Below are 24602 nucleotides of genomic sequence, written 5' to 3' on the forward strand. Positions count from 1 at the left end.
ATTCATATTAAAAGATAGAGATAAATATTAATAAATCGGAAACAATTATAATAATAATAAGATTAACACAACCATTATTGCATAAAGTACTATAACTCATAGAGTAAGTTGTAATAAAAATTTAAAGGTATCTCTATGATCTCACTCATAATAACAAAAAAAAAATTATCAATTTCAATAAAAAGTAAAAACATTATTTACTATAAATAAGTATATGAATTAATCACATATAAAGATGCATTTTACTTTAAAAGAAAAATATATATTTATAAGTCGATAGTGACATTCTAAATTTAATTTTGTAAATTTAAATAACTCTCAAAATTTCTTTTTTTGTCAATTTCATAATTAAAAAATTATTACAATACAAATACAAATATATATATATATATATATATATATATATATATATATATATATATATATATATATATATATATATATATATATATATATATATATATATATATATATATATATATATATATTAAGAAGTGAAAATGAATGTCATAGAAATATTTGTGATCTGATAAAAATATTGTGATTGATTCGCACTGTCGGCGACCACAATGTATTGATCGAAGTCGAAAAAAATCTTTCTGCAACCACAACGCGACCGGACCTGTATTCAAAACTAGCAATGAACAAACCTTGAAGAACCCAAGTTACAAGATTCTGTGGTCTGCAATATACAATAATTAAACCTGAATTATTTCCATTGACTAAACAACAATCAGCCAAAAGTTTCAAAAGGTAACAAATAAGTTGATACATGAAAACAAAGATTAGTAGTACTATTTTACAAACAAAAATTGCTTATTATTGGTGGAACATATATCTCTTGACAGAAGCAAAAGAGTGAGTTATCTTATGGTGTTTGCAGATTAGAATATTCAGACTCCGAGGATGTCCTGTTCTTAAACTCAGGATGTTTAATTTCCTCTATCATTCTAACAGCTTCATCCATTCTCGGCCTCATATCGGGCGTGTTACCGACACACGCAAGTGCAATCTGAAGCATCTGAACCATTTCCTCTTCAACATATTGTCCTCTAAGAAGTTCTTCATCGAATACTTCAGCTGTCCATTCCTCTCTCACAACGGACTTAACCCATCTCGGAAGATCAACAACATCCTCATAACCAGGATACCTTAGTGGAGTCTTTCCTGTTAGCATTTCAAGTAGCAGCACGCCGAAGCTGTATACGTCGGACTTCTGTGTGATCTTTTTGGAATCGGTTACTTCTGGAGCTCTATACCCGTTTGCTCTCGACATTGTTGCTGGCGCGTTCATCAGAGGAGGTAGTCCAACATCAGAAATGCAGCTATCCAATTCTTGTGTTATTAGTACATTGGTTGATTTTATGTTTCCGTGTGTAAATTTCGAACCTCCTTCTGAGTGAATGAAAGCAATTCCTTTAGCTGTTCCGAGTGCGACTTTTACTCTTGAATCCCAATCAAATGGTGTTCTTCCTGCGCCTTTGTTTCCTATTGTTTGGAGCAATACAATTAAGCAAAGATATATTATAACATACACTATGTGTCAACACAATTCGACCCTGCTTGGATAAAAAACTTAAATAAGCGTTTATATTATAACGTAAGCTCTTATCATATAAATACTTATGTATAAGTTTTTTCTATAACAAAAGATAAAATAAAGTTCAATTGTTCTCGTATAACTATAAGCTGTGTTTTCGTAAGTTATCACGAGAGTTATGGAAATAAGTTGAAAACAGCTTATGGACGAACATATCATAAGTTGTTTCCATAAGTTTTATGTCAATAAATAAGCTACAAAAAATCAATCCAAACAGGCTTACTAAAGCATACACTAAAAATGACATAGGTGAATGCATGCATGTGTGATCTAGCTTAAAATTTAGAAAAACTTACCATGCAACAAGAAAAACAAGCTGCCTCCCGGCATGTAATTGTAAACCAAAAGTTTCTCATCTTTGGAATAGTAATAAGCTCTAAGCGGCATGACATTAGGGTGGCGTCCGAATCTCCCGACAATATCCAACTGTTGTTCAAACTCCTTCTTTCCTACCACAACTTCCTTCAACCTTTTAACCACCATTGTCACCCCCTCCTCCAAAACTGCCTTGTACGCTGTACCATAGCTCCCTTTACCGAGAACTTCAGCAGAAGCCTTTAGTAGATCTTCAAGGTCAAAGGTATAAGAAGAACCTTCAAAGAAAAACAACTTGTTCTTTTCAGCAGCCTGCACTCCACTTCCAAAACTCTTCGAAACTTCAGTCTTTCCAGCGCAAGAAGAAGCTTTTCCTTTCAGTATGCCGCTTCTTTTATTGTTTTTCTTCTTAAGGAAGCATACAAAGAACACTAACACTAGTAGAGATAGTAAGGCGATTCCTCCAATGACTAGAGCAAGTATAGCTGCTATGCCAAAGCTTTTCTTACGGGTCGTCGTATCTTTTTGGTTTTGTGTGAGTGTAGGGGAAGGAGATGGAGAAGGAGAGATTGAAGAGCAATTACTGAGAAGAGGTGGACCACATAAGAGAGAGTTTCCAAGAAAAGAAGTAGACGGGAATGTTTTGATGGAATTTGGAATCGAACCGTTCAAGTTATTATAGCTCAAATTCAAGTATTTGAGACTTGGGAGGTTGAAGTCGGGGATAGGACCCGATATAGAATTGTTTTGGAGATAAAACCAAGTGAGTCTTCTCAGGTTCTGAAACTCGGATGGTATAATACCAGAGAAGGAGTTAAAGGAAATATCGAATACAACTAGTTTAGGAGAGACGGAAGACGGAATTAGACCTGAGAAGTTGTTTTTCTGCAGATGTGCAAATTGGAGGGAAGGAATGGAAAGGATGTTAGAAGGAAGATTCCCTCTAAGACCGTTGGAATGAAGGCTTAGAACTCTAAGAGCATCTAGTTTTCCTATTGTGTTCTCCGGAATTGAACCGGTTAATCCGATTCCTGGAAGATGGATGCCTACGACACGAGTTCGGTTTGAGTTGCAAGTCACACCAGTCCATGAAGTACAAATTGAAGATGAGTCATTCCAGTTGAGCCTCGGTGCGTGTGGAACAGAAGAAGCAAACTCCAATAGAGCTTGTCGGTCCGAGTTCAAGTCAGAATCAGCTACAATCAAACTAAAGAGAGACAGTGACGTGATTAATAGAACAAGAGCAACATTAGAGAATTTCAACTTCATGTCTTGTTTGATGAGAAATCAAGACTAGTCACTGGTGATTGTTCCAAGTTCCGAGCTTAACCGTTCTTCATCCTTTCCTGGTTTTGTTTTGCAAGATACAACAAGTTATTAGTTGGTCATGGAGCTATGAATCTATAACAGTTTAAACTAACTAGTTTTTATTCAGACAAATATAGAAGCACTTTTGCATGAATCAGACCTAGAAACAGAATTCAAACAAAAAACTAGCAAGTTTACAGAATGATTATTGAACAATATGAACCGATTTTTTCTCTGAAAATTTAATAGTAAGAAATGTTTCTGTTCTCGCAGATGACATCACTTATTGCAGCTTTTTCTTAGAAACAAAAAATAAAATAAAATAGACGATCTTATACATACTTACCGTTGAGAAGGTTTTCAAGGAAAGAGAGCTCGTTCTGTCAGATGCATAAGTCTATTATGCATTTTCATTATTTCAATGCTTGAAGTGTTATGCTGACTCTTCCATTTAAAAAGAAAAAGAAAAAAGCCAAAGGTTTTGCTGTGAACTTTAAATTTTGAAGGATTAAAGTGCATTTTTCATGAAGAATAAAGAAATCATATCACAAATTGGTGCTTATATGTTTCAGCAACAACCAAATAAAAGCACTGTGATAATTGAGAATCCAAGAAAAAATAGAACTAAAAAAGAAAAAGCTAAAGTTTGATTCTCCTCTGTACTTTATAAAGAAAAAGCACTCTTTAACAAAAGTGGACTGTATAATGTATTCTAATTTTAAAAAGATGAACATAAATCATTGGTGTTGATTTTTTAACTTTGCCACCATATATCTGGTCAGTGAATACTGCAGAAAGTTACAAGGCCACGAGATATATACGCGCGCACAATATCAGGACTACGAAAAAGAGATAAAAACTTCATATAATTAAGAAAATTGTTTCAAGTTAAGGATAAGTAATCAAATTAGAAATTTGACAGCAGTGAGAGAGATACTACCTTGGCATGAAATTCAGCTTTAGGACACAAAGAACACATCATAGAGTGAAGCATCACATCACAAAAAAGAGCAAAGAGATATCATTGTGGTCAAGAATAAACCAAGTTTCAAAAAGAATAAAGCATCACAACAGTACTTAACTTTAGTACATTGAACACTTGGATGACTTGAAAAACATTAGCATTAAGAAATAAGGTTTGTTTCTCTTAAAGATACTGAACCGTTTGAGTTGGTGGCAGAAAAAAGAGTCGTTAACTATAATGACAGCAATAATAATCAGAGAGTTTAAGATCAAAGTCTTTAATATAACTTACACTAGTGCCGGTGTAATAATGTTGATTTGAAATTGAAAATAGTTCGGCAGAAAAGGAAGGAACAGTGATGGATCTAATCTAATAGTATGAAAAGAAGTACCTAAGAGTAGAGGCACATAAATGAGGATTTGATGACATGCCAATGAGGTCCCAACCCAACTAACTAACTCTTTATCACCCCATGATTATTGCACTCAACAAGACTCAAACTTTAACTCTTTTATTTCTATCTAAAGTAAAATACCAAAACTTTGGCTAGTGAGTGACGTATGGGTCTGTCAGAACTTACATGAACAACTATTAATAGTTATGATGGAGATGGAAACCTTTCACAGAGTGAGTAATTAGTAATTACAGACTTCAAAAAGAGGACAATCATTGTGTTTTGATTTCATAAATTCATCACAATGGTCCCTACATGAGGATAAAAACCGAATTGCATCGGATTCTGTTCCTATCTTATAGACCATATAGAGTCTGTTATTTATGAAGGACTGGTTCAGCTCAAAAGTCAAAACAGACCTATTTTTGTTAACAAGCTATCAATATCATTGATAACAGATTCAACACATACCATAGTCCATTGATCAATAACTTCGTTTCAGCCAAAATTTAAATTCGAATATGCACGGTCGATTTTGCTACTGTGGTTTGACTGGAGAGGAATAAGACAAGGGCTGATCACAAACCGTTTGTTAAGCATAAACTGAACATTTAAAATTTGCACATGTTGGCTAAGTTGGTGAGAGGATGGGGACTAGACCAAGATGGGACCAACCGTATAATGAGCTATTCATGTAAACACAAAGAAGGTAGTTGGCTGTTGCATATAATATAGGTAGGCTGTCACTTATATTTCATTATGTCTACATTAACCATCTCTGGCACTTTCTCTATTTGGATTTTTGAAAATAGAACATTAAGTTTAAGTTTACATTGTTGGTTTATGTTTCAAGGAGTTGTTTTCCTCTTGGCTTATATTCCATGATAAGGATGAGGTCTCAAGAAGATTATTTCATGATGAGACTTGTGAAAGTGAGAAGATTAAACCAAGTTTGCTGATAATGATCATTTTATAAGCTAGAAAAAAATAATTTATTCGACCAAAAAAACTATTTATCGAATCAGTCTTTGACACTCGGCATTCGCCTGCGCTTATTATTGCTTTACTAATTAACCATGTCATAGACAAGGATTGTACACTCAAGACAAGGCAACATAGAAACCAACAGACGGTTGAGTCGGTTTTAATGTATGTTGATACCTGTCATCTTTATTGTATCCACTTTGGTTCAGATAAACTCAGCAATTGGTGTTACAAGATACTGTAAGCCTTGGAAAAACTCAAATTAATACAAAATTAATTTGTCCTAAACAACAAAAACAACTCTTTTAATCAACAAGAGAAGAAACCGGAAGAGAAACATCATGGATGATTATTACTTGGTATCACTACTATTTTCAACCTTTTCAATTTCTTCACGAATCTTTCGTTCGGCCTCCTGACGTTCTCTTTCAGCATCCTCCTCTGCCTCAATCTCGTCAAGATCATCAAATTCTTTGGTTGCTGCCATTGCTTTCACTACAGGGTCTCTAAGCACAGATATCAGTCCCCCACCAACTCTGTACTCTTCTTCATCCCCAATCAGATACAAACGCTGGTCTGGGCCAGACGCCATGGGAACATCAACGGCTAGCAGCTTCATATCATACTGCATATGAAAATAACAAGAAAGGTGGAGTAAGCAAACCTTGAGGCATGAATTTCCCCTCTGCTTTATACATTTCTTTTCCTCTAGGAAATCATTTTGCTAATATTTCACACATAATAATTATTTATTTTGCATTATATATTTCTTTCCTATGTTATATCTCACACAACACACACGCACGCGCGTGGAGGAAGAGGGGATGAAAATTAAAATAAACAAAAAAAAAGACAATTCTCTCCCAAAGTCTCATAAGGCGATGTAGACAGCATGCAAGTTTCGAATCTTTGTTATATCAGTACATAAGGAGAGAAAATTAAAAAAGATTATTGAAAGATTTCTCCTCTTTAGCAAATTTGTCAAAATTCATAATTGTTGTTTTAAAAAAATTGAGCTACGTTGAAGGGCTATAAGCACGGGTCGGGAGGTACGATTTTAGAGGTTGTTACTTGCTATTCTGCTGTTTTATATCATGCCAAAGATAATGCCCAATTCAACAAATTTTGATAATGGCTCAAGCCAATTCACTTCAGATAGAATGCCAAATTCAGAGACGGTTACTCCTCCCAATTTCCACTCCAAAACCAAAGGAATAACTATGAGTTGGAATCAAAAGTACAAGCTCTACACCCACTGCAAACCCCTCGGACCACTCATCTATGGTGCAAACCACCATGGTCATCCTCCTCATGCACCTGCAAATCTGAACAACCACTCACAAATCGAGTACGAACATCCCTCTCTGCTGTCTGTCATCAACTTATGGTTTCTTCGTCAACCTCTGTCTCACGAATAGGTATTTCCTTTCCAAAGAGGGATCGAAAACAATTTGGGAGAGAATTGTCTTTTTTGTTTTTTTTTTAATTTTCATAGTCTCCCAGACGTAAGATTAATTTACTGGTTGAGATTTAATGTTGTAGAGTGAAGGAGAGGTTAATTGGGGAAGAGGATCTGGATCCAGGAAAGACAAACAATCAAAGATAAGTAGGAAGTGAATTATTGAAAAATTAAAAGAAAATGAACAGAAGTCTCCCCAAGGGTTCTTCTTTCACAAACAGTATCAAATGTACAGGATTATATTTGCTATTCTTTCTCCTATTTATACATGGTGTCTCTCTAATTAACAAACTACCCTAACTACTTTAACCGACTTTCATTCTTTACCCTAACAATGTACCATTTAACTCTAAATCTCTCCTAATATAACAGAATCTCTCCTAATATATAACAGGTTCCTTTAATCTTCCCCCACCTACATGGAATCCTCCTTAACAAACAAGGAAAATTAACAAGTAACATAAAAGAATCAACAAAGCAAAGTAGGTCAATCCCTCAGCAAAGTGTTATATAAATTGGCCCAGACCGACGGGAAAACGGCTCGCTGGTTTTTGTGGTAAAACTGGTGACCGGTTTATAAATTCTGTACAAGTTTGCATTACCTATAAACAAGTGCAAAGAAAACCACAAATTATTCCAATGAAATTACAAAAAAAAAAGTTATTACAACAACAACAACCAAGTCTTATTTCACTTAGTGGGGTCGGCTACATGGATCAAACGACATCATAATGTTCTATCAAATATCATACTTCTATCTAACTCATTAATCTATAGATTTTTTATAATAGTTTCTCTTTTAGTTTTTTCTAGATCTTCCTCTAACTCTAGCGGTTTGACTACCCTTCATCTGATCTACTCTCCTTATTAATAAATATCAATTTTGCTAGGTGGTTATTTATTCTCTTAATTACTACTATTAATTATTATTAGAATTTTGGGTTGGTCTAACTCAACTTTATAAATCAGGGTTGTAAGGTGAAGGTTGCCCAACCTTTATAAACATCACACAAGTCATATCTATCTCTAAACAATGTGAGACTAAAATCACCCCTTCACACTCAACACAATGAAGGTGTTGGAGGCTACAATGAAGGCAATTGATAACCCAAATGCTGCAATTAGATTGAAGGTGGAATTTCCAACACCTGCCCCTCACGCTCGAGCCCAAATGAGTCTGAAGAGTGGACAATGTAGGAATCCCAACATCAAATCTAGGATAAACTCGGACACTATCTTTGAATTTTGGGTTGCGAATAACTCCACCTTTTAAAACCAGATAGTAAGGTAAGGGTTGTCTGAGCTTTATAAACACTACACAGGCCATATTTCTAGGCAATGTAGGACGAAATCCACCCCTTCACGCCCAATATAATGAAGGTGTGGGAGGTTGCAATGAAGGCAACCCAAATGCCACAATTAAACGGCTAGGGGCAGACCGTAATGAAGGTGGAATTTTCAACAATTTAAAACAATGTTCTATATTAGAAACATGAAGTTAAAATAAACTAGGAACATCTATTGAAGTATAGTATGAACTTTTAAAGCATTAATTTAATTTTTTTAAGTATGCAACTTTATAAGATAAATAGATTCATGTGACTCATTGGTTCGACCAGTACCCTCGCCAAGTTGGTAATTGGTCCAAGTTTTTAATAACATTTTGCCTCCTCTTATATGTAAAGGCAATGTTGCAGAAGAAAACTACAAGATATAATATCATTCATGAGCTCTCAACTAACAATAGTTAGATCATGTCATGGTATCAAATGCCAAATATAAGCTAAACCTCTAATAAAGCCTATATCAGCTTCAATGTCAAAGAAACTTCCTTAAAATATGACCATTATGCTCCAATTAAATGTACCAAAAGGAACACTGATCACATAATGTCTAAAAGACTTAAACTCGCTGCTATGTTCATTAAAGCATGCAGTATATTAGTATCTTACAATCATAGGCAGCACCCTGCCCTATCCAAGAAAACAAAGTTGAGGCTGGCTAACAAATCTCATAATAAAATGGGTAAAACAAAATGTACGAAAGTTTACAATTTTAGTAGAATTTAATGCAGAATGGAAATATGGCGTGAAGCAAAATACGAGATAAAAAAAATTTTAGTGTAAGACAAAAACTTCTATCAAGTAATTAATGATATAAACAAGACGAGCCTTAGTTTACCTTGCCCTGCTTTTTCTTGACTTCGACATTGACTAGACCCTTTCTCTCGGAACCTTTTATGGGAAAAATGAGAAAACAACGTCGGCTCCTAAGACTCGGTTTGATTTTCTTTAATGTAAGGCTACCCCCTGACATCACATAGGCTCTTAAATCAGTTCCTGTAAGAGGGGCACCCATAACTTCAAGAATCTCAGCAGAAGTGTTAAGTCTTGTCATGGCCATTCTATAAACTTTATCAGGGTTGATTGTGAACCTCGAGCGGATATACAAACCCTTAAAGATGTTAAAGATAAAACAATTAGACAACAATCCATATATCAATGCAGAATTCACTAATAACATGTTCCTCCAGAAGCAGTCTGCATATACACCTCAAAAGGAAAACTCACAATTTTCATCCCAATCTAAACAAAAACATTATTGAACTAGATATCATCACAATTCACATAAAAGTCACAATACATAATCGGTTTATTCAAATTCCGCTACGCTACACCACAATGGCACCTCTATAGCCGTAAATGTGTTATCACTTGAATAAAAAATTGCATTCAATTGTTGAAATTGAAAATGAAGGAAAGGAACTTACAGTAAAAGCAACAATGGCAGATGAAAGGGCAAGGAAACCATACTTAGCCATGCCTTCAGAAAGAACAACAAAAGTATTAGCAACGCCAAAGAGAATCCTCCATAGCAGAGCACAGAAAACAACCCCAGCAGCACCAAACAGAAAAAGCTGATTTCTCTTGAAGAAAGCCTCGAGCTGCAAGACCATGGCCTCACGGTAACGCGAGAAAGCAGAAGTCAACGCGGCCGTAGGTTTATCGAAAACCTTCTTGGCATTGAAGCCGAGGTTAGGTGACTTTGAGGAGAAGAATCTGAAAGCGCCGAAACGAGCGGCGGAGGGGTAGAAAATCGGTGATGAGTGGAGAAAGGAAGAGAGTGTTGATTTAGGGTGAGGTGCGAATAGTGAAGATGATGAAGAGTGGTGAAGTGGAGGAGGAGATGTGGAAGTGAAAGGTTTGCGGAGAAAAAGTTGGTGGAGTTGGGTGATTCTTTGGGAACAACCACCGCATCTTCCTCTTGACATTTGCATTTCCGATCTGCGATGGGAACCGACCGCCGGTGCCGCCGCGAATAGTAGTTACAGTCGGTCGAGGCGTTCGTCGCTAAAAATGATTATAATTTATTCGTCAATTGCGTGTCATTGTTGTCTTCCCTGTAGCTATGTTACGCAGGAACAATCAATTGTATAAACCACAAGAGAATATGTAAAAAATAAATAATAAATAAAAGTTTATGTTTTTATTAATTGATTTTATAAGCAAATTTAAGGGAAAGTCCTTTTAAAAATTTGATGAATAAAAATTGTTCAGCTAACAAACTAAAAATGATTGGTGAGATGAGATTTTACATAGGTGGAACAAGTTCAAGTGCGATAGAGGGAAGGTTGGTCTACCGTAAAGTTAGTACTCTAACACTAAGTCTGTGAGAGAATAAAGAGTAATGTGAGATTAAGAATGATTTTAAACCATATCTTTTTTTCACGTCACACACTTTATATATGAAAGTCGGTTAAGGTGTTTCGTGTTTCACGACTTAGAATGTAGGAGACTGTTAGATGATATTCAATGGTGTGTATCTGAAAAGAAAATAAATCAGTAGAGTCTGAAAAAGTTCTCTCCGTGGACAAAATTGCAAAGGAAATCAATACTGAACAAGTGAAACAATGGCCCAATAAAGGGTTACTTTCTTGTGGAAATTGAGTGTGAAGTATGATGTTTTGAACAAGATAGGTGCAGCAAATTAGGCACCCATTAATCACAGTTCAAGCATCACTCCACTTGCCAAATCTGATCTTTCAAATTGGAACTAAGTCCAAGCTAAACTTTGGAGAGTATGTGTTTGACCAGACCATGAAGCTAAACTTTGGCCAATCTGATTTTTCTTGCTTAATCGCTAGCATTATCTTGGAGCAACCCCCTAAAGTTTTGCATCCTCAAGAAACTCCAATAAAAAAGTTTGGATCTCTAATCCTTGATAAGAAGTTGTTTGAGGGGACACATATCACAAACATTGTGGTGGAAAAGCATCAAGGTCAGACTGCTGGTGGAAGTTTTTCACTTGTATCCAAAACCCACTAAAAAAGATGTGTTGTCTAAGCTGATGAAAATTTTAAAGGCTCTGCAAGAGACTATTATTGCAAGTATCGTTAGGGAAAAGAATGTGGATGGATTGACCAAAATGTTGTCCAATGAGAAAGAAGCAGAAGAGGGAGAAGAAGAAGTTATTAGTGAAGAAGAACAGGAAACTTCCAATGAAGAGGAAGAACAATCGGTTGGGGAGGAAGAGGAGGAAACCTCTGAAGAATAAGGTCTTTTGGATAGTTGATGTTGACTAAATTCTTTTTGTAGTTTTAATTCAGTCTGATTTTGGCCCTTGCATATGGACATGTTTTTTTTCTGGGGTTGTAATTGCTCTTTAAACAATGTCATTGGATCTGCACTAATAATGATTACAACCCTTTTTCAAGATGTGAATTTCAATTATGATGATTGATCATGTGAGTGGTCTGTTCTGATCTGATTTATTTCCTTCAATACCTTTGTCAAATTATGGCAAAAAATGTAAGTATATAGTGCACCTAAGAGAGGGTTGAATTAGGTACTTTGATCGATTTTTTATTTTAGTGAAATATTACTTTATATTAGTTCCTCTCAGAATCCGAGAGTACGTCTAGTCCCCTTACCACATGTAAGAGATTTCACTATTTATTAGAATCTTTTACAAGCTTAATCCTATCCTCTATACACAAGTTACTAACTAAATCAATAAGATGCACTTCCTTATGATTTTACAAAGTAGAAAAAGAAAGCAATCCTCTCTTTTTCACTCTCTTGTTTCCAACAACCCTGGACAACAAGGTACATATACAAATCTGAGTTTGACAAGAAGTTTGAAGTTGTAAGACTATTATGAATTACTTGAGTTGATCTTCTCTTTCACGTAGATAATTCACAAGTATGTTACACAAGTGCCCAGAACTGAATTTATGAAATTTTTTAATGATGTAATGAAATTGAATGCATAATGTTTCACACAAAAATTTATGACACAAGGCACTTGATAAAAATAAAAGTTTGAGTTTGAATTGTAATTAAAGAGGTGAGAAATGAAAATCGGATATCACAAGTATTTATACTTGCATATTACCTTTTTGAAGAAGCATGATCTCATGAAATAATGCCATGATTGGTAGATGCATTTTAAAATTCGTTGGAATCATATATTTTTTTTCCAAAAAGTGTCATTGCTTCAGTGGTAACTGGTTAACACATAATTGTAATCGGTTATAACTGAAGCAAGTCATAAAAATTAAAAAATTCAGAAGGTGTAACCGGTTACAAGTTTTTGTTAACCGGTTACACCTGATGCATTTTTGAAAAATACTTAAAGTTTCGTTCTGGTAACCTGTTAAAACTATTGTGTAACCGGTTACACCTGATATAAAAATGAAAAATACTTTAAGTAATGTGACAATGCAAAAACATAACTTATCAAAATGAGTTTTATGCATCAAGGTGAAATGATTATGATGTTTCTGAGCACTATGGTAAAACACATGATTAAATTGTAACTTATACATTAATGAAATGATCAATTTTCTAAGGTCCAAGAATATCTTGACATTGATGCTTGTGACACAAGTCTTGTTACGATAGATTTGAACATTAAGCTTTTTCTCATCCTTTGATAATGCACATGAACTTGAGAGAGTATACTTGTCTTCATCAAAACACAATGTTAGAGAAGCTTAACTTCACAAAAAATGGGAGTAGTAACCTAACTACTAACTATGTTTGTAGAGCATTGTTTAGCTTGTGATACAAGGTGTGTATGTGCTACAATATAAGTATTGCAGTATTGATGTATATGTGCCTGCATGCTGGAGCTTTTGGCATTTAAGCATGTGTGAGTTGATCTACTGATTGTGTATGAACTCTAATATTCTGATGTTTGACGTGTAGTGTAGTTGTGTGTTCTTACTCACTACTGATTATACTGATAACTACTGATTGTGTTTGTGCATGACTGGATGTGCTTGACTTATTACAGGAGCATCATTGTGTGATTGACTGACTGATGTGTAGAAACCATTGGATCTTCTGATGTTTTGTGTACTATTTATGCTGCTACTGTTGTTTGATCTGATTGTTTTTCGTTTCGTGTGTTTAATGTTCAACTTATGTTGCACATCTTGTATTTTTTTGAAAGTGTTGTTTTTCCAAAATCTTCCAAAGGGATAGATTGTTTATCCTTTTTAGATTGACTACATTATGCAAAACAACATGGTATGTTCAGGTTGTTTTTATGAACAAATGACACATGTGGGAACAGATAATAAAATAAAACATGTATAACGCATAAATCCTTCAAGTAGGATACTACTCATATAATAACAAAACATACATGAACCACATAATTGAAAATGAAATCGTTTGATAAGCAGTAAAAATTATTAAACACTTGGCATGAAAAGCCTTGGTGACATTATTAGTTTTAAAAAATGGTTCCTCATCAAAAATCAAAGGAAAGATATGCAACATAAAATAAATAAAAGAATAGTTTGTTCTCCTCGTGTTACATATCAAAGAGACACCAACTATAAGACTCGATCAAAAATAAACTAAAGAGGCATAACACCAGACTCAACCTCAAGATCCTACTCAAGTACCTGATTGTCTATACTCTAGAGGAGGACATAAGCAACAACACAAAAAGGGGGTGAGAATACGTTCAAATAATAATTGGTGCACAAAATAATCAGAGTGGATTCACACATCACAATTATGCACAATCAAACATGCATCACAACATTATGTATTCATATTTCACCCACATCACGGTGAATCACCAACCACACAAATCATACAAGAGTATTCATCAATACACGAACATATCATTCTCACAACCATTATGTAATGCAATGCAACATCGACTCAACTCATGCTCGTCACAGACTCCACTTTGAACCAGACTCACAACTCAACTTTATATGTATGTGGTACCAACTCAACATTTGGTTCTTCATACGATCCGGGTCCCTACTCTGAACCCTGAACCCCCACTATGAGCTCCAAGCCCCCACTCTGAGCTTGGGACAAGTCACTAGTCCCAACTCTAAACGTGTGACTCGCCTCTTTCACAACAACGACAACATATGATGCATGGAATATAACAATTCAATGACAATAACACAAAAATGAATGCAACCTCGCTCTGACTGTATGCAATCACACAACAAAAACAACATATAAATGAATACAACCCCACTATGTCTGTAAACAATCATGCAACAACAACCACATATCAACGAGTACAACCTTACTCTAATTGTAAATGATATTGCATTCAATGCATCACCAGTAGTTCTCGCCTGAACTACTCGTATCATCAATCGTCAGAAAGTATGTACCCTAAATTACGTAATTAAACTTTCATTTCATAATATAAACACCACATCAAATACATATCTCCACACAACACTCAATCATATTAAATCATCTTAAATTAAGCATGTACAATAATTCACACATCTATGCCTACAGTTCACAACATTTATCCACATATTGAACATGCATCCTCACATCAATAAAACATGACAAATAATCTCACAAGGCACTGCCATGAGGTAGTCATGCGCGTTAGCTCTCCAACGCTTCAAACGAAACCTCATTTGGACTTACAGAACTAAAGTTATTATAAAAATAGTTGGAAACAAAAAAACAACATTTATGGAAAACACATAAGTTGTAACCAGTTAAGCAAAACCCCTAACCGGTTATAGTCACGAAAATTTCAAAAAAAAAGTTTATCAGCTTTAGCTGTAACTGATTACACAAATGCGTTAACTGATTACCACTGTACCGAAACGCAAAAATGCAATTTTCACCATTTAAGCACTTCCAAAGCTCCGATTTCGGTCCCCAAAACACCCAATTGCACATAATTCATCATACATATAGTATATCACATTGAACATGTTGATTTCACACAAATTAACACCTTAACTCACCATTTAATCTTAGACTCAAGGTTATGTCCATACCCTAAAACATCCAATTTCAACAAAAAAATCATCATTTAATCAATTGGCTCATGAAACACAAAACAACACAACATCAAACACAATTATCACATCAATTCATGATGAAAACGGAATCATAAGCATCATATATCATGTTCATATAAAACAATATAGAAAATAAAACCTTATTGGAGGTTAAGGAAGCCTCTCTACCCTTTCATGGTTAGGACACCATTAGATGAAGAACCCCCCCCCCTCCCCCTACCTTGTAATTTCAGCAAAAACAACCTCCTATGTGATCTCCTTTCCAAAGCCCTAGCTCTCCCTTCCAATGCTCTTCCTCTCTAACCTTCTCTTTTCACGTTCTGTCAAAATGCTCTCTAAAAACCCTAATTTCCTCTAATTTTCTAATTATATAATAATCTAATTAACTTTCTCATGATTATAATTTTGGCACAACTAGACTCGTGCCTCTCTCCTCTAACCACCTAATTCTCTATTATTTAGCTTTCTACCCCCAATCTTCATTCTTCTCTCAGTTTCTATTAATTAATTAATTAAAATTCCACCAAAACCAATTACTCAAGCACAATTCATCACAAATGTCGACACCGGCCAAACATGTCATAATTCACATAAAATAATTATTTAAATATATTAATAAATTAAATCAAATAAATAATTAAATAGACGATCAACTAAATCGGGGTGTTACATGCAACATTTGGCCCTTGTCAGCAGGTCAATGTTGTAGTTGTTCTGGGCATTATTTTATGGTTGTTTGAATCAGATTTGTTGATATCTGTTAGCAATGCATTTATGTGGATTTGTTTGATTAGATTGGACATGATCAAATCAATTTAAATGGATATTTAAATTTGAATCAAATCAAATATTTTTGGAGGATATTTGGAAAACAAATCTTAACAAGATATCCTATAATTTTGAACGTGATCAAATACCCATTGCAAAAGCTCAGAAGATGCATTGTTATTTAAGGAGACTCAATCCTAACATTCGAGGTGTTTAAGTATTTAATATTCCTTGTGTTAGGGTTTATCTATTGAGTCTTTATTTTTTTAATTTTATGCACCACTCTAGCGCTTTCATTCATATCTCAAAGCATAAAGTTTGGTTTGTGTAGTTGAGTTATAATTCAACATTCTTTAAGTTGTTTATTGAAGTTGATTACATGAGATTAATGATTGAGAGAAAGTGATATGTGTTCTCATATTTAGGAGGACTCCTAAATATAAAGTCATTTGGTAGTATTATGAAGAGGATGTGAACAAGGTGTGTTCATGTAAGACTAAAGGTACTAATAATATTGATAGTGAATTTCCTTTCTTCGGTTGGATGCCCCCCAGATATAGGTGTGGTTTGTTGGAACAAAATTAGTTGATACCATATACCTTGAGTTTTGATTAGTATTTAAATAAAAAATAAGTGTTATAACATTTGTTCAAGTATGTAGGTTTATAAAACTAAGAACATATGAAGAGAAGCTTGAAGATTCTGAATCTGAAGTTCAGACTTTAGCTCTGATGGAAGATCCAGACTCTAAAGAAGTCAACTCTGAAGAAAGTTATCCTCTGGTGATCCAGACTTTGAAGCTTCAAAAGTCAAGAAGCAGACTCTAAAGAGATCAGCCTCTAAAGAGTACAGTTTGAAGAAAGTCAACCTCTGGAGGTTGTCTTGTCTCTTCAATCGAGGAATCTCTAACAGTCTCAGAGGTATTTTATTCAGGTGAAGACTTAAGGAAACATATCTTCGTTCTTGTCTGAGCTTCAATGATAATTCTCTTACAGAAAGGTTCTTTGTTGATGTGTCCAATCAAAGTACAAAGTACAAAGGTTATCCAACCTTTTGGTGAAAGTCTTCCAACGTCTCTTTTCTTTCTATTTACAAAGGAGCGGATGGGCTTGAAGAAAAAGATTAATACACTGTAATGCAAGACTTTGGACCTTGACAATTCAAAGAGAAGTTACTCTATAAAATTAGATAGACTTATAACCTCTTACCATTGTGTATATTTTAGAAGTTTTGAAAGTCTTAAGAGTCTTAACAAGTTGTACTCTATCTACATCTCTGATTGCATATCAAGTGCAGTTTTACCTAAATCTCTTAACAGTTTGTTATAGAGTCAGAAGTCTCTTACTTTAGTGATTGAGTATTTGAAGTCTCTTGTTTGTGTGCTTGATCATAAAAGTCTCTTACTCGAGGGTTTGAGCATAGGAAGTCTCTTGCTTGTGTGCTTGAGCATATAAGTCTCTTACTTGAGGGTTTGAGCATTGGAAGTCTCTTGCTTGGTGTTTGAGCATTTGTAATCAGTTTGAGTATAGTGAAAATCCGTTAGAAGTACAAGGGAACTGGACTAATCTCAAGTTGTAAGAGGAACCAGGATAACTGCTTATGTCTTTGCTTTACTTTACCTACTTCTAAACTATTTTTCCACTTCTACTATTTGTATATCTCTGAGTCAAATTATGTTTCAGAATCTGATAAGGATATACAAGAGATCTGACTCTGAAGTGATTCTGATTCAGACTCTGAACTAAGTATTCAGAATATGATTGGGATCAATTAGAAGCAGGAGAATAAAAATCCTTAGAAGAAGAAAAAGCCAACATAATTCAACCCTTTCTCTTTCTTGTGTTTTTCTCACCTTAAGTTGGAATCAGAGCAAGGTATGTGCTAAACACTTAACAGTGGTACAAAAAATATCATGAGAAAAACACCTTTTATATAATGGTTGATTATGGTGTATCTAACTATGGTAAGGTTACTCTTAATCCTTTTGGTGATGTTAATCATGATTACAATACCTTTGAGAAAAGTAATTATACACCTAGACCTCTAACTTTCATTGGAGATTCTGCTGAGTTTGAATGGTGGAAGAGAAAAATATATACTCATATCATAAGTCTTTATGATGAGTTATGGGATATTTTGGAAAATGGCATTAATATTCAAGTCAATATAGTTGGAATGGTTCCTGGAAAAAATCTCTCACACCTGCTCAGAAAAAGATTTACATAAAACATCATAGAGTTAGAAGCATCATGGTTGATGCTCTACCTCATTCAAAGTACATCAAAATCATTGATAAATATACTGCTAAGACCATTTTTAAATCCTTATGTGCTACATATGAAGGGAATCAACAAGTTTAGGAAGCTAAGGTTAACCTTCTGGTTCAGCAATATGAGCTATTCAGAATGAAGGAGGATGAAGACATTGAAACCATGTGTTATAGGTTTCAAATTATTGTGTCTGGAGTTTAAGTTCTGAATAAGAGCTACACTACCTTTGATCATGTCAAGAAGATTCTTATGAGTCTTCTTGTCAAATACAGACCCAAGGTAACAACAATCCAGGAGTCTAAAGACTTAAACACATTAAATCTTGAAAGTCTTATTAACAATCTCTAGAGTCATGAGACGGAGCTCAATGGAGATGAGCCTGCCAAGAAGTCAAAGTACCTTGCTTTGAAATCTTTTGCAAAATTCATAAAGGCTCATAAAATCTGGAATTCTGAAGAAGCTTATCAATCAGAAGGTTATGAAGAAGAATCAGATGATGGGGGAATGGCCTTTATCATTAAAATATTTCAACACTTGGGCAAGAAGAATAAAAGATTCTTAGAAGCAGTGGCTTTAGAGGATCAAGTTCAAGAGATAAGAAGGATGATTAGAAGGGCTTCTTCAACTGCAAGAAGTCTAGTCACTTTATTACTTACTATCTAGAGCTGCAAAAGGACAAGTCAAATAAGGGAAGGTTCTAGAAGGACAACTTCAGAAATAGGTTAAAAAGAGTCTCATGGAAACATGGGATGATCTTAACAATGAAGAAGACTCTGAAAAAGATGAATAACTTCAGAAGCAGAATCTGACTCGGATTCTGGTTCATAACCCGATGAGGATGAAATATGCTTTAATGGAGAAGCAAAGCATTAGTCATGGTACCTGGACAATAACTGCTCACAACATATGACATGAGAAAAGCATATGTTTTAAACCCTCACTCTAAAAGAGGGAGGAACTTTGGGATTTGGAGGAAACCAAAAAGGGAAGATCATAGATACAAGTACTATTGGTAACTCCTTTATATCTATTAATAATGTCTGGTTAGTAGATGGACTAAAATATAACCTACTTAGCATAAGTCAATTTTGTGATAGTTGTTATGAAGTAGTGTTTAATAAGAACATATGTTCAGTCATGAATGAATCTCATAAATCTCTAGTGTTCAAATGTAATAGGAAAGACAATGTTTACTGCCATACCCCAAAATTTGCCCATTAATATTTCAAGACATTTTTCAGGGCACTCCGACTCATTTTTATGACACTGATCTTAAAGGAACAAAGGCCCAGCTCACGAGTGGCCCAATCCAGAAAATGGCTCAAACTGGCCTGCTCGCTAGGCGAGCAAATCCTTCGCCTAGCGAACGTTCGCTGCACGCTCGCCTAGCGAACGTTTGCTACACGCTCGCCTAGCGAAGCTGGCAGATAACAGAAAATTCTGGGCTTCACTCTGAGCCCATTGGGTCATGAAAAAAGGCATTATAAATACCACAACTCCAGTCAGAAAAAGGGAGGACGAAAAAGGACGAAAGGAGGACCCTAGCAAGCAAACCCTACCGCTCACAGACGAAAAACCCTGGAGGCTAACCCTGAGAATTCCGAGTAACCCTAAAGGAAACCCTGAAGGAAAAGCCGGCGGCAGCAAGGTCACTTTCGCTCAATTCGATCCGATCGGCCAATTCAAGGTTACAATTCGATTACAAACAGGTTGGCATTGCTATTACTACCTTATGTTCTTAATTTGCACATGGTATCATGATTGAATTTATGAAACTATCTTAAGTTTTACATATGAATTTAAGTATGCATGAACATCTGAATGTCTAACCACATAATCTCTGTAATGAATGCTATAAGGTGTGAAGCTTGCTGCCATTATATCGTTATTAAAACCGGAATCCGCAGCCGCTCGCTAGCACATCGCTAAGCGAGCATGCAACAAGTGTTCGCTAAGACTTCGCTAGGCGAAGCAGGAGCGAACGCGACAGCAGCCGACTTTTCTGTTCTGACTTTTGCCCACCTGTCATGTTTTTATCATAGCCATGCATTGTTTATCTGACCCTACTGTTGTTCTGGTTTCTTTTGTGGTGTAATTCTCGATTGCACCCTGATTTGGTATTCTGACATGTTTGCTGAGTTTTGCAAAGGTTCACACATCGTCGGGAAAGCTAGCTAGATAGGTATTCCACTTTATTTGTGGGATGCCCTTTGTGGAGTTTCACCCTAAATTACCTAATTAATTTTAATGTATTAATTTTAATGTGGAGATTCATCCTCAATTACTTAGCTGATTTTAATGTATTGATTTTAATGTGGAGATTCATCCTAATTGCCTAATTGATTATAAAATACGGCCTTTAAATATGTGATCTTGGACCTCTCTTTGCTGCCCTACGGTATTACGGTATAACGGTTGTGTCCCGCGAATGTAGGGATACACTTAGCAAAGACCCTTCGGTTAAATCATCATAAAATAAATCATGGTCCCTCGGATGTTGCCTTCGAAAATACGATTTTGTCCCTCGATGACCCTTCGGTGTAGCCTACGGTTAAATGATGATCGTCCCTTCGAATGCTAAGGTATCCTTACAACCGTTGCCTTCAATGACCTATCGATGACCCTACAATGACCCTTTTACATCCAAAGGATAAAACTACTTACTTCTCAATAGTAAGGACAGTTTTACCCTCATAAGGATAGGAAATGCCCATAACGACCTTAGGAAGGTATAACTCTCAATTACTGGATCATAACCTAAAACATTTTCCACCCCTCACACTTTGCAAGTCCTAGAAAATCACCACTTGGTATACATTCATACTAGAATCATTACCAAGTTATATTTTTCTAAACTGTTTTTCAAAATCAAACGAGATAAATACTTTGTATACATTCATACGAGAATCATTACAAAGTTAAACTCTCTTTTCGAAACATTTTTAAACAATTCACCAACACTTTTCAGACAAAAATATAAGTGATCCAGCAATTAAGAGCCCATGGATGACCATGGATACAAAGGGTGCTAATACCTTCCCTTTGTATAATGTACCTCCCGAACCCTAAATCTATTGAGGTCTTTCCTGTTCTTTTCCACCTTTCCTTATTGGATAAAAGAAAAGTCGGTGGCGACTCTTGCTATCCGCGACATTGCGATAAAAAGCAAAATACCCCAAGTCAGTTCACCGTATGACAGAACTGGCGACTCTGCTGGGGACGATTACAAGAGAGGTTACCTTAAAAAACAAAATCACTTATTTAAAATTGTCTGATTTACTTTTAAGGGATTGCTTGGGTATTCTTGAGTGAAAGATCCTACACCCGGATCTAGCGTACCTTAGGTAAGTAGCAATAGATCATCGCGACTATCCGGCGTATACTGGAATGGTTAAAATGATGGCTACGGTTAATGTGACACTTTGGATGTCCTGATGTTCCTCATGTTTACTTGAGGAAAAATTTGGCTTCCGCGTGGTGTCATCAAAGCATTAACCAGACCTTTAGAACCCTAATTGACTCATCCTAGCCATTAGAAAGTAGTGAGATAACTGACTTCGGTTCCGACTGGGGTTGGTTGAGACTCGATACTACACTCTTTGAGGTTGGACTTTAGGGAAGCTTCGGTCAACCACTTGGTGTTGCACTGAAGTGGACTTAAAGGAAGGTCAATGATTTGAGATCCTTCTAGAACCCGGTTACTATTCTAGGACAGGTTGAACCAACCAAACTTCAGTGGGAAGGGTACTTACCTATGGAACTCATGCAAGCCTTAAAACCTAGGAATGATTGTGGTGTGACTTGTTTGTGCTTGTTACTTACTTAACATCATAACATCATAACATCATAACATCATAACATCATAACATCATGACATCATGGCATTGTACTAACCATTTCAAGGATTTTAAAACATGGAAAATATTTCATACATGGCATAGCATAACATCACATTGGATAACAGGTACTCTAAAGGGATCAATGTTCTCACGGTTTTCCTCCAAACAGAAAAATGGACCTCGAACAAACTGTCAAAGATCTCCATGCTCAGAATGCTCAACTCCAGGAGATGATGCTGAGCTTATCCAAGGGGCAGGAGGAACTGAAGGCTCTCTTGCTCGAGAAGAAAAAGGACAAGAAACCTGTGAGTTACATTAACCCGGGAAGAAGGCTTAAGGGACGAGCTGCAGGAGTCAAGATTAGAATTCCGAAGGATCAAGAAGAAGAGACAGAGAATGATTCGGAGGAGAAGAATGTTGATCTCTTCAATCATGAGGACGACGATGAAGATTATGAAAATGAACAGTACTCTCCAAAAGATGATAAGTATAACTTGCTGGAAGAACACATGCTAGCTATGGAGGGTCAAAAGGCGCCCGGTCTGGATTTCGAAAGCTTGGGATTGGTCTCTGATGTGGTCATTCCTCGCAAATTCAAGATCCCCACTTTCACTATATACGATGGGGCATCTTGTCCTCAGATGCATCTGAGAGCTTATGTGAGAAAGATTCAGCCGTATACCACTAATAGGAAACTATGGATCCATTTCTTCCAAGAGAGTCTGTCTGGCACACAGTTAGAATGGTACTATCAGCTCGAGAGCTCTAACATCCACACCTGGACTGATTTAGCGACAGCTTTCTACAAACACTACCAGTATAATTCTGAATTGGCGCCTACTCGGCTACAGTTGCAGAATATGACTATGGGATCTAAAGAAAGCTTCAAAGAATATGCTCAAAAATGGAGAGATTTGGTTGGCAGAGTCAAACCTCCTCTGACTGACAGAGAGTTAGTGGACATGTTCATGAGCACACTGACTGGCCCATTCTACAGCCATCTACTGGGAAGTTCTTCATCAGGTTTTACTGAACTTATATTGACAGGTGAACGTGTTGAAAGCGGCATCCGAAGTGGAAAGATACAGGCGGCTACCTCTGCAAGCACCAAAAGGTCCTATCAGGGGAGGAATGAATCAAATGTTGTGTACGGTCAAAAGGGTCGTAACAAGAAAAACCGTGACCATGACAGCGGAGCAGTTACGATTGCAGCACCACCATCTCAAAACTTCCAGCCCAAACAAGACAGGCCAAGAAGGCAGTTTACCAGGATCAATATGACCTTGGCACAGGCACTGCAGGGAATGCTAAAGGCAAATTTGATCACCCTCAGAGATCCTCCTACGAATCCCAACACTACTTCTTCTCGTTATAACCCTAATGCCAGGTGTGCATATCACTCCGATAGCCCCGGGCATGATACAAACGATTGCTGGTCATTGAAGAATAAGATTCAGGATATGATCGAAGCTGGAGAAATTGAGTTTGAGCCTCCGGAGACCCCTAATGTCATCACTGCTCCTATGCCTAATCATGACAAGACGGTTAATGCCGTGGATGACGACGATCACGTTTCCAATGTGGCGGACTTAACATCTCCTCTCCCGATCATAAAGAGGAATTTATTGCAAGCTGGTTTATTTCCAGGCTGTGCTGAAGATTGCAATCTCTGTATATTCCAACCAGATGATTGTTGGGAATTGAAGAATGGTATTCAACGGCTGATGGATGATCGTACAGTTCTCTTCGAAAAGATTCCTAAGGCGGAAAACCCTATTGAAGAAATATCTGTGATTGCTAGGTCCAAAGTTCCAGTGAAGATTACCGCTACTAGGGTGCCTGTGAAGATTATTGTTGAGCCCAGGGTAGCTCCCCTAATCATTACTGCACCTGGCCCGATCCCGTATTCCTCAAGCAAAGCTATTCCGTGGAATTATGGCGGTGATGTTTACGTCCATGGCGTAAAGCAAATTGACAATTCTACTAATCCTAATGGCATCGTTGGGACTAGTAAAATTACTCGAAGTGGAAGGATCTTCTCTCCAGAAATCTCACCTCCTGTCCTTGAAACTCGAGGAAAGGAACCAGTCAATCCTTCTCAGTCAGAGACACCGGTCGAAGTTACTCCCGAAGATGTTGCCAAACAGGAAATGGAAGAAGTGCTGAAAATCATCCGCAAGAGTGATTTCGATGTGGTAGAACAGTTGGGGTATACCCCGTCTAAGATCTCGATGTTATCCTTGCTGTTATCTTCTGAATCTCATGCCAATGCATTGATAAAATTCTTGAAGACTACTCATGTGCCTCAGGAAACATCTGTCGATCAGTTCGAAAATTATGTTGCTCACTTGGCTGTTGACAATGGCCTAGGCTTTTCCGATGCTGAC

General features: G+C 36.3%; 2 protein-coding genes across 4 annotated transcripts; both read right to left on the reverse strand.

Annotated features, from left to right (window-relative positions):
- Positions 1–690: 690 nt before the first annotated feature.
- Positions 691–4608, reverse strand: LOC127080855 (probable inactive receptor kinase At5g58300). Of its 3 annotated transcripts, none has more exons than XM_051021145.1 (3): positions 4479–4608; positions 1897–3261; positions 691–1488 (listed from the first exon to the last, which is right to left on the reverse strand). In XM_051021145.1, the coding sequence occupies exons 2-3, from the start codon at positions 3182–3184 to the stop codon at positions 869–871; spliced, it is 1908 nt and encodes a 635-aa protein (XP_050877102.1). In that variant the 5' UTR covers positions 3185–3261; positions 4479–4608; the 3' UTR covers positions 691–868. The 3 variants fall into 3 exon arrangements, with proteins under 3 accessions (XP_050877102.1, XP_050877101.1, XP_050877100.1); XM_051021144.1 differs by lacking the exon at positions 4479–4608 and adding an exon at positions 4164–4449; XM_051021143.1 differs by lacking the exon at positions 4479–4608 and adding an exon at positions 3570–4136.
- A 1065-nt stretch (positions 4609–5673) lies between these two features.
- On the reverse strand, positions 5674–10461 carry LOC127080856 (uncharacterized). Its single transcript, XM_051021147.1, has 3 exons — positions 9795–10461; positions 9206–9478; positions 5674–6190 (listed from the first exon to the last, which is right to left on the reverse strand). The coding sequence occupies exons 1-3, from the start codon at positions 10299–10301 to the stop codon at positions 5918–5920; spliced, it is 1053 nt and encodes a 350-aa protein (XP_050877104.1). The 5' UTR covers positions 10302–10461; the 3' UTR covers positions 5674–5917.
- Between the last annotated feature and the right edge of the window lie 14141 nt (positions 10462–24602).

The sequence above is a fragment of the Lathyrus oleraceus genome, chromosome 5 (assembly GCF_024323335.1).
Source record: "Lathyrus oleraceus cultivar Zhongwan6 chromosome 5, CAAS_Psat_ZW6_1.0, whole genome shotgun sequence".
Taxonomy (NCBI): domain Eukaryota; kingdom Viridiplantae; phylum Streptophyta; class Magnoliopsida; order Fabales; family Fabaceae; genus Lathyrus; species Lathyrus oleraceus.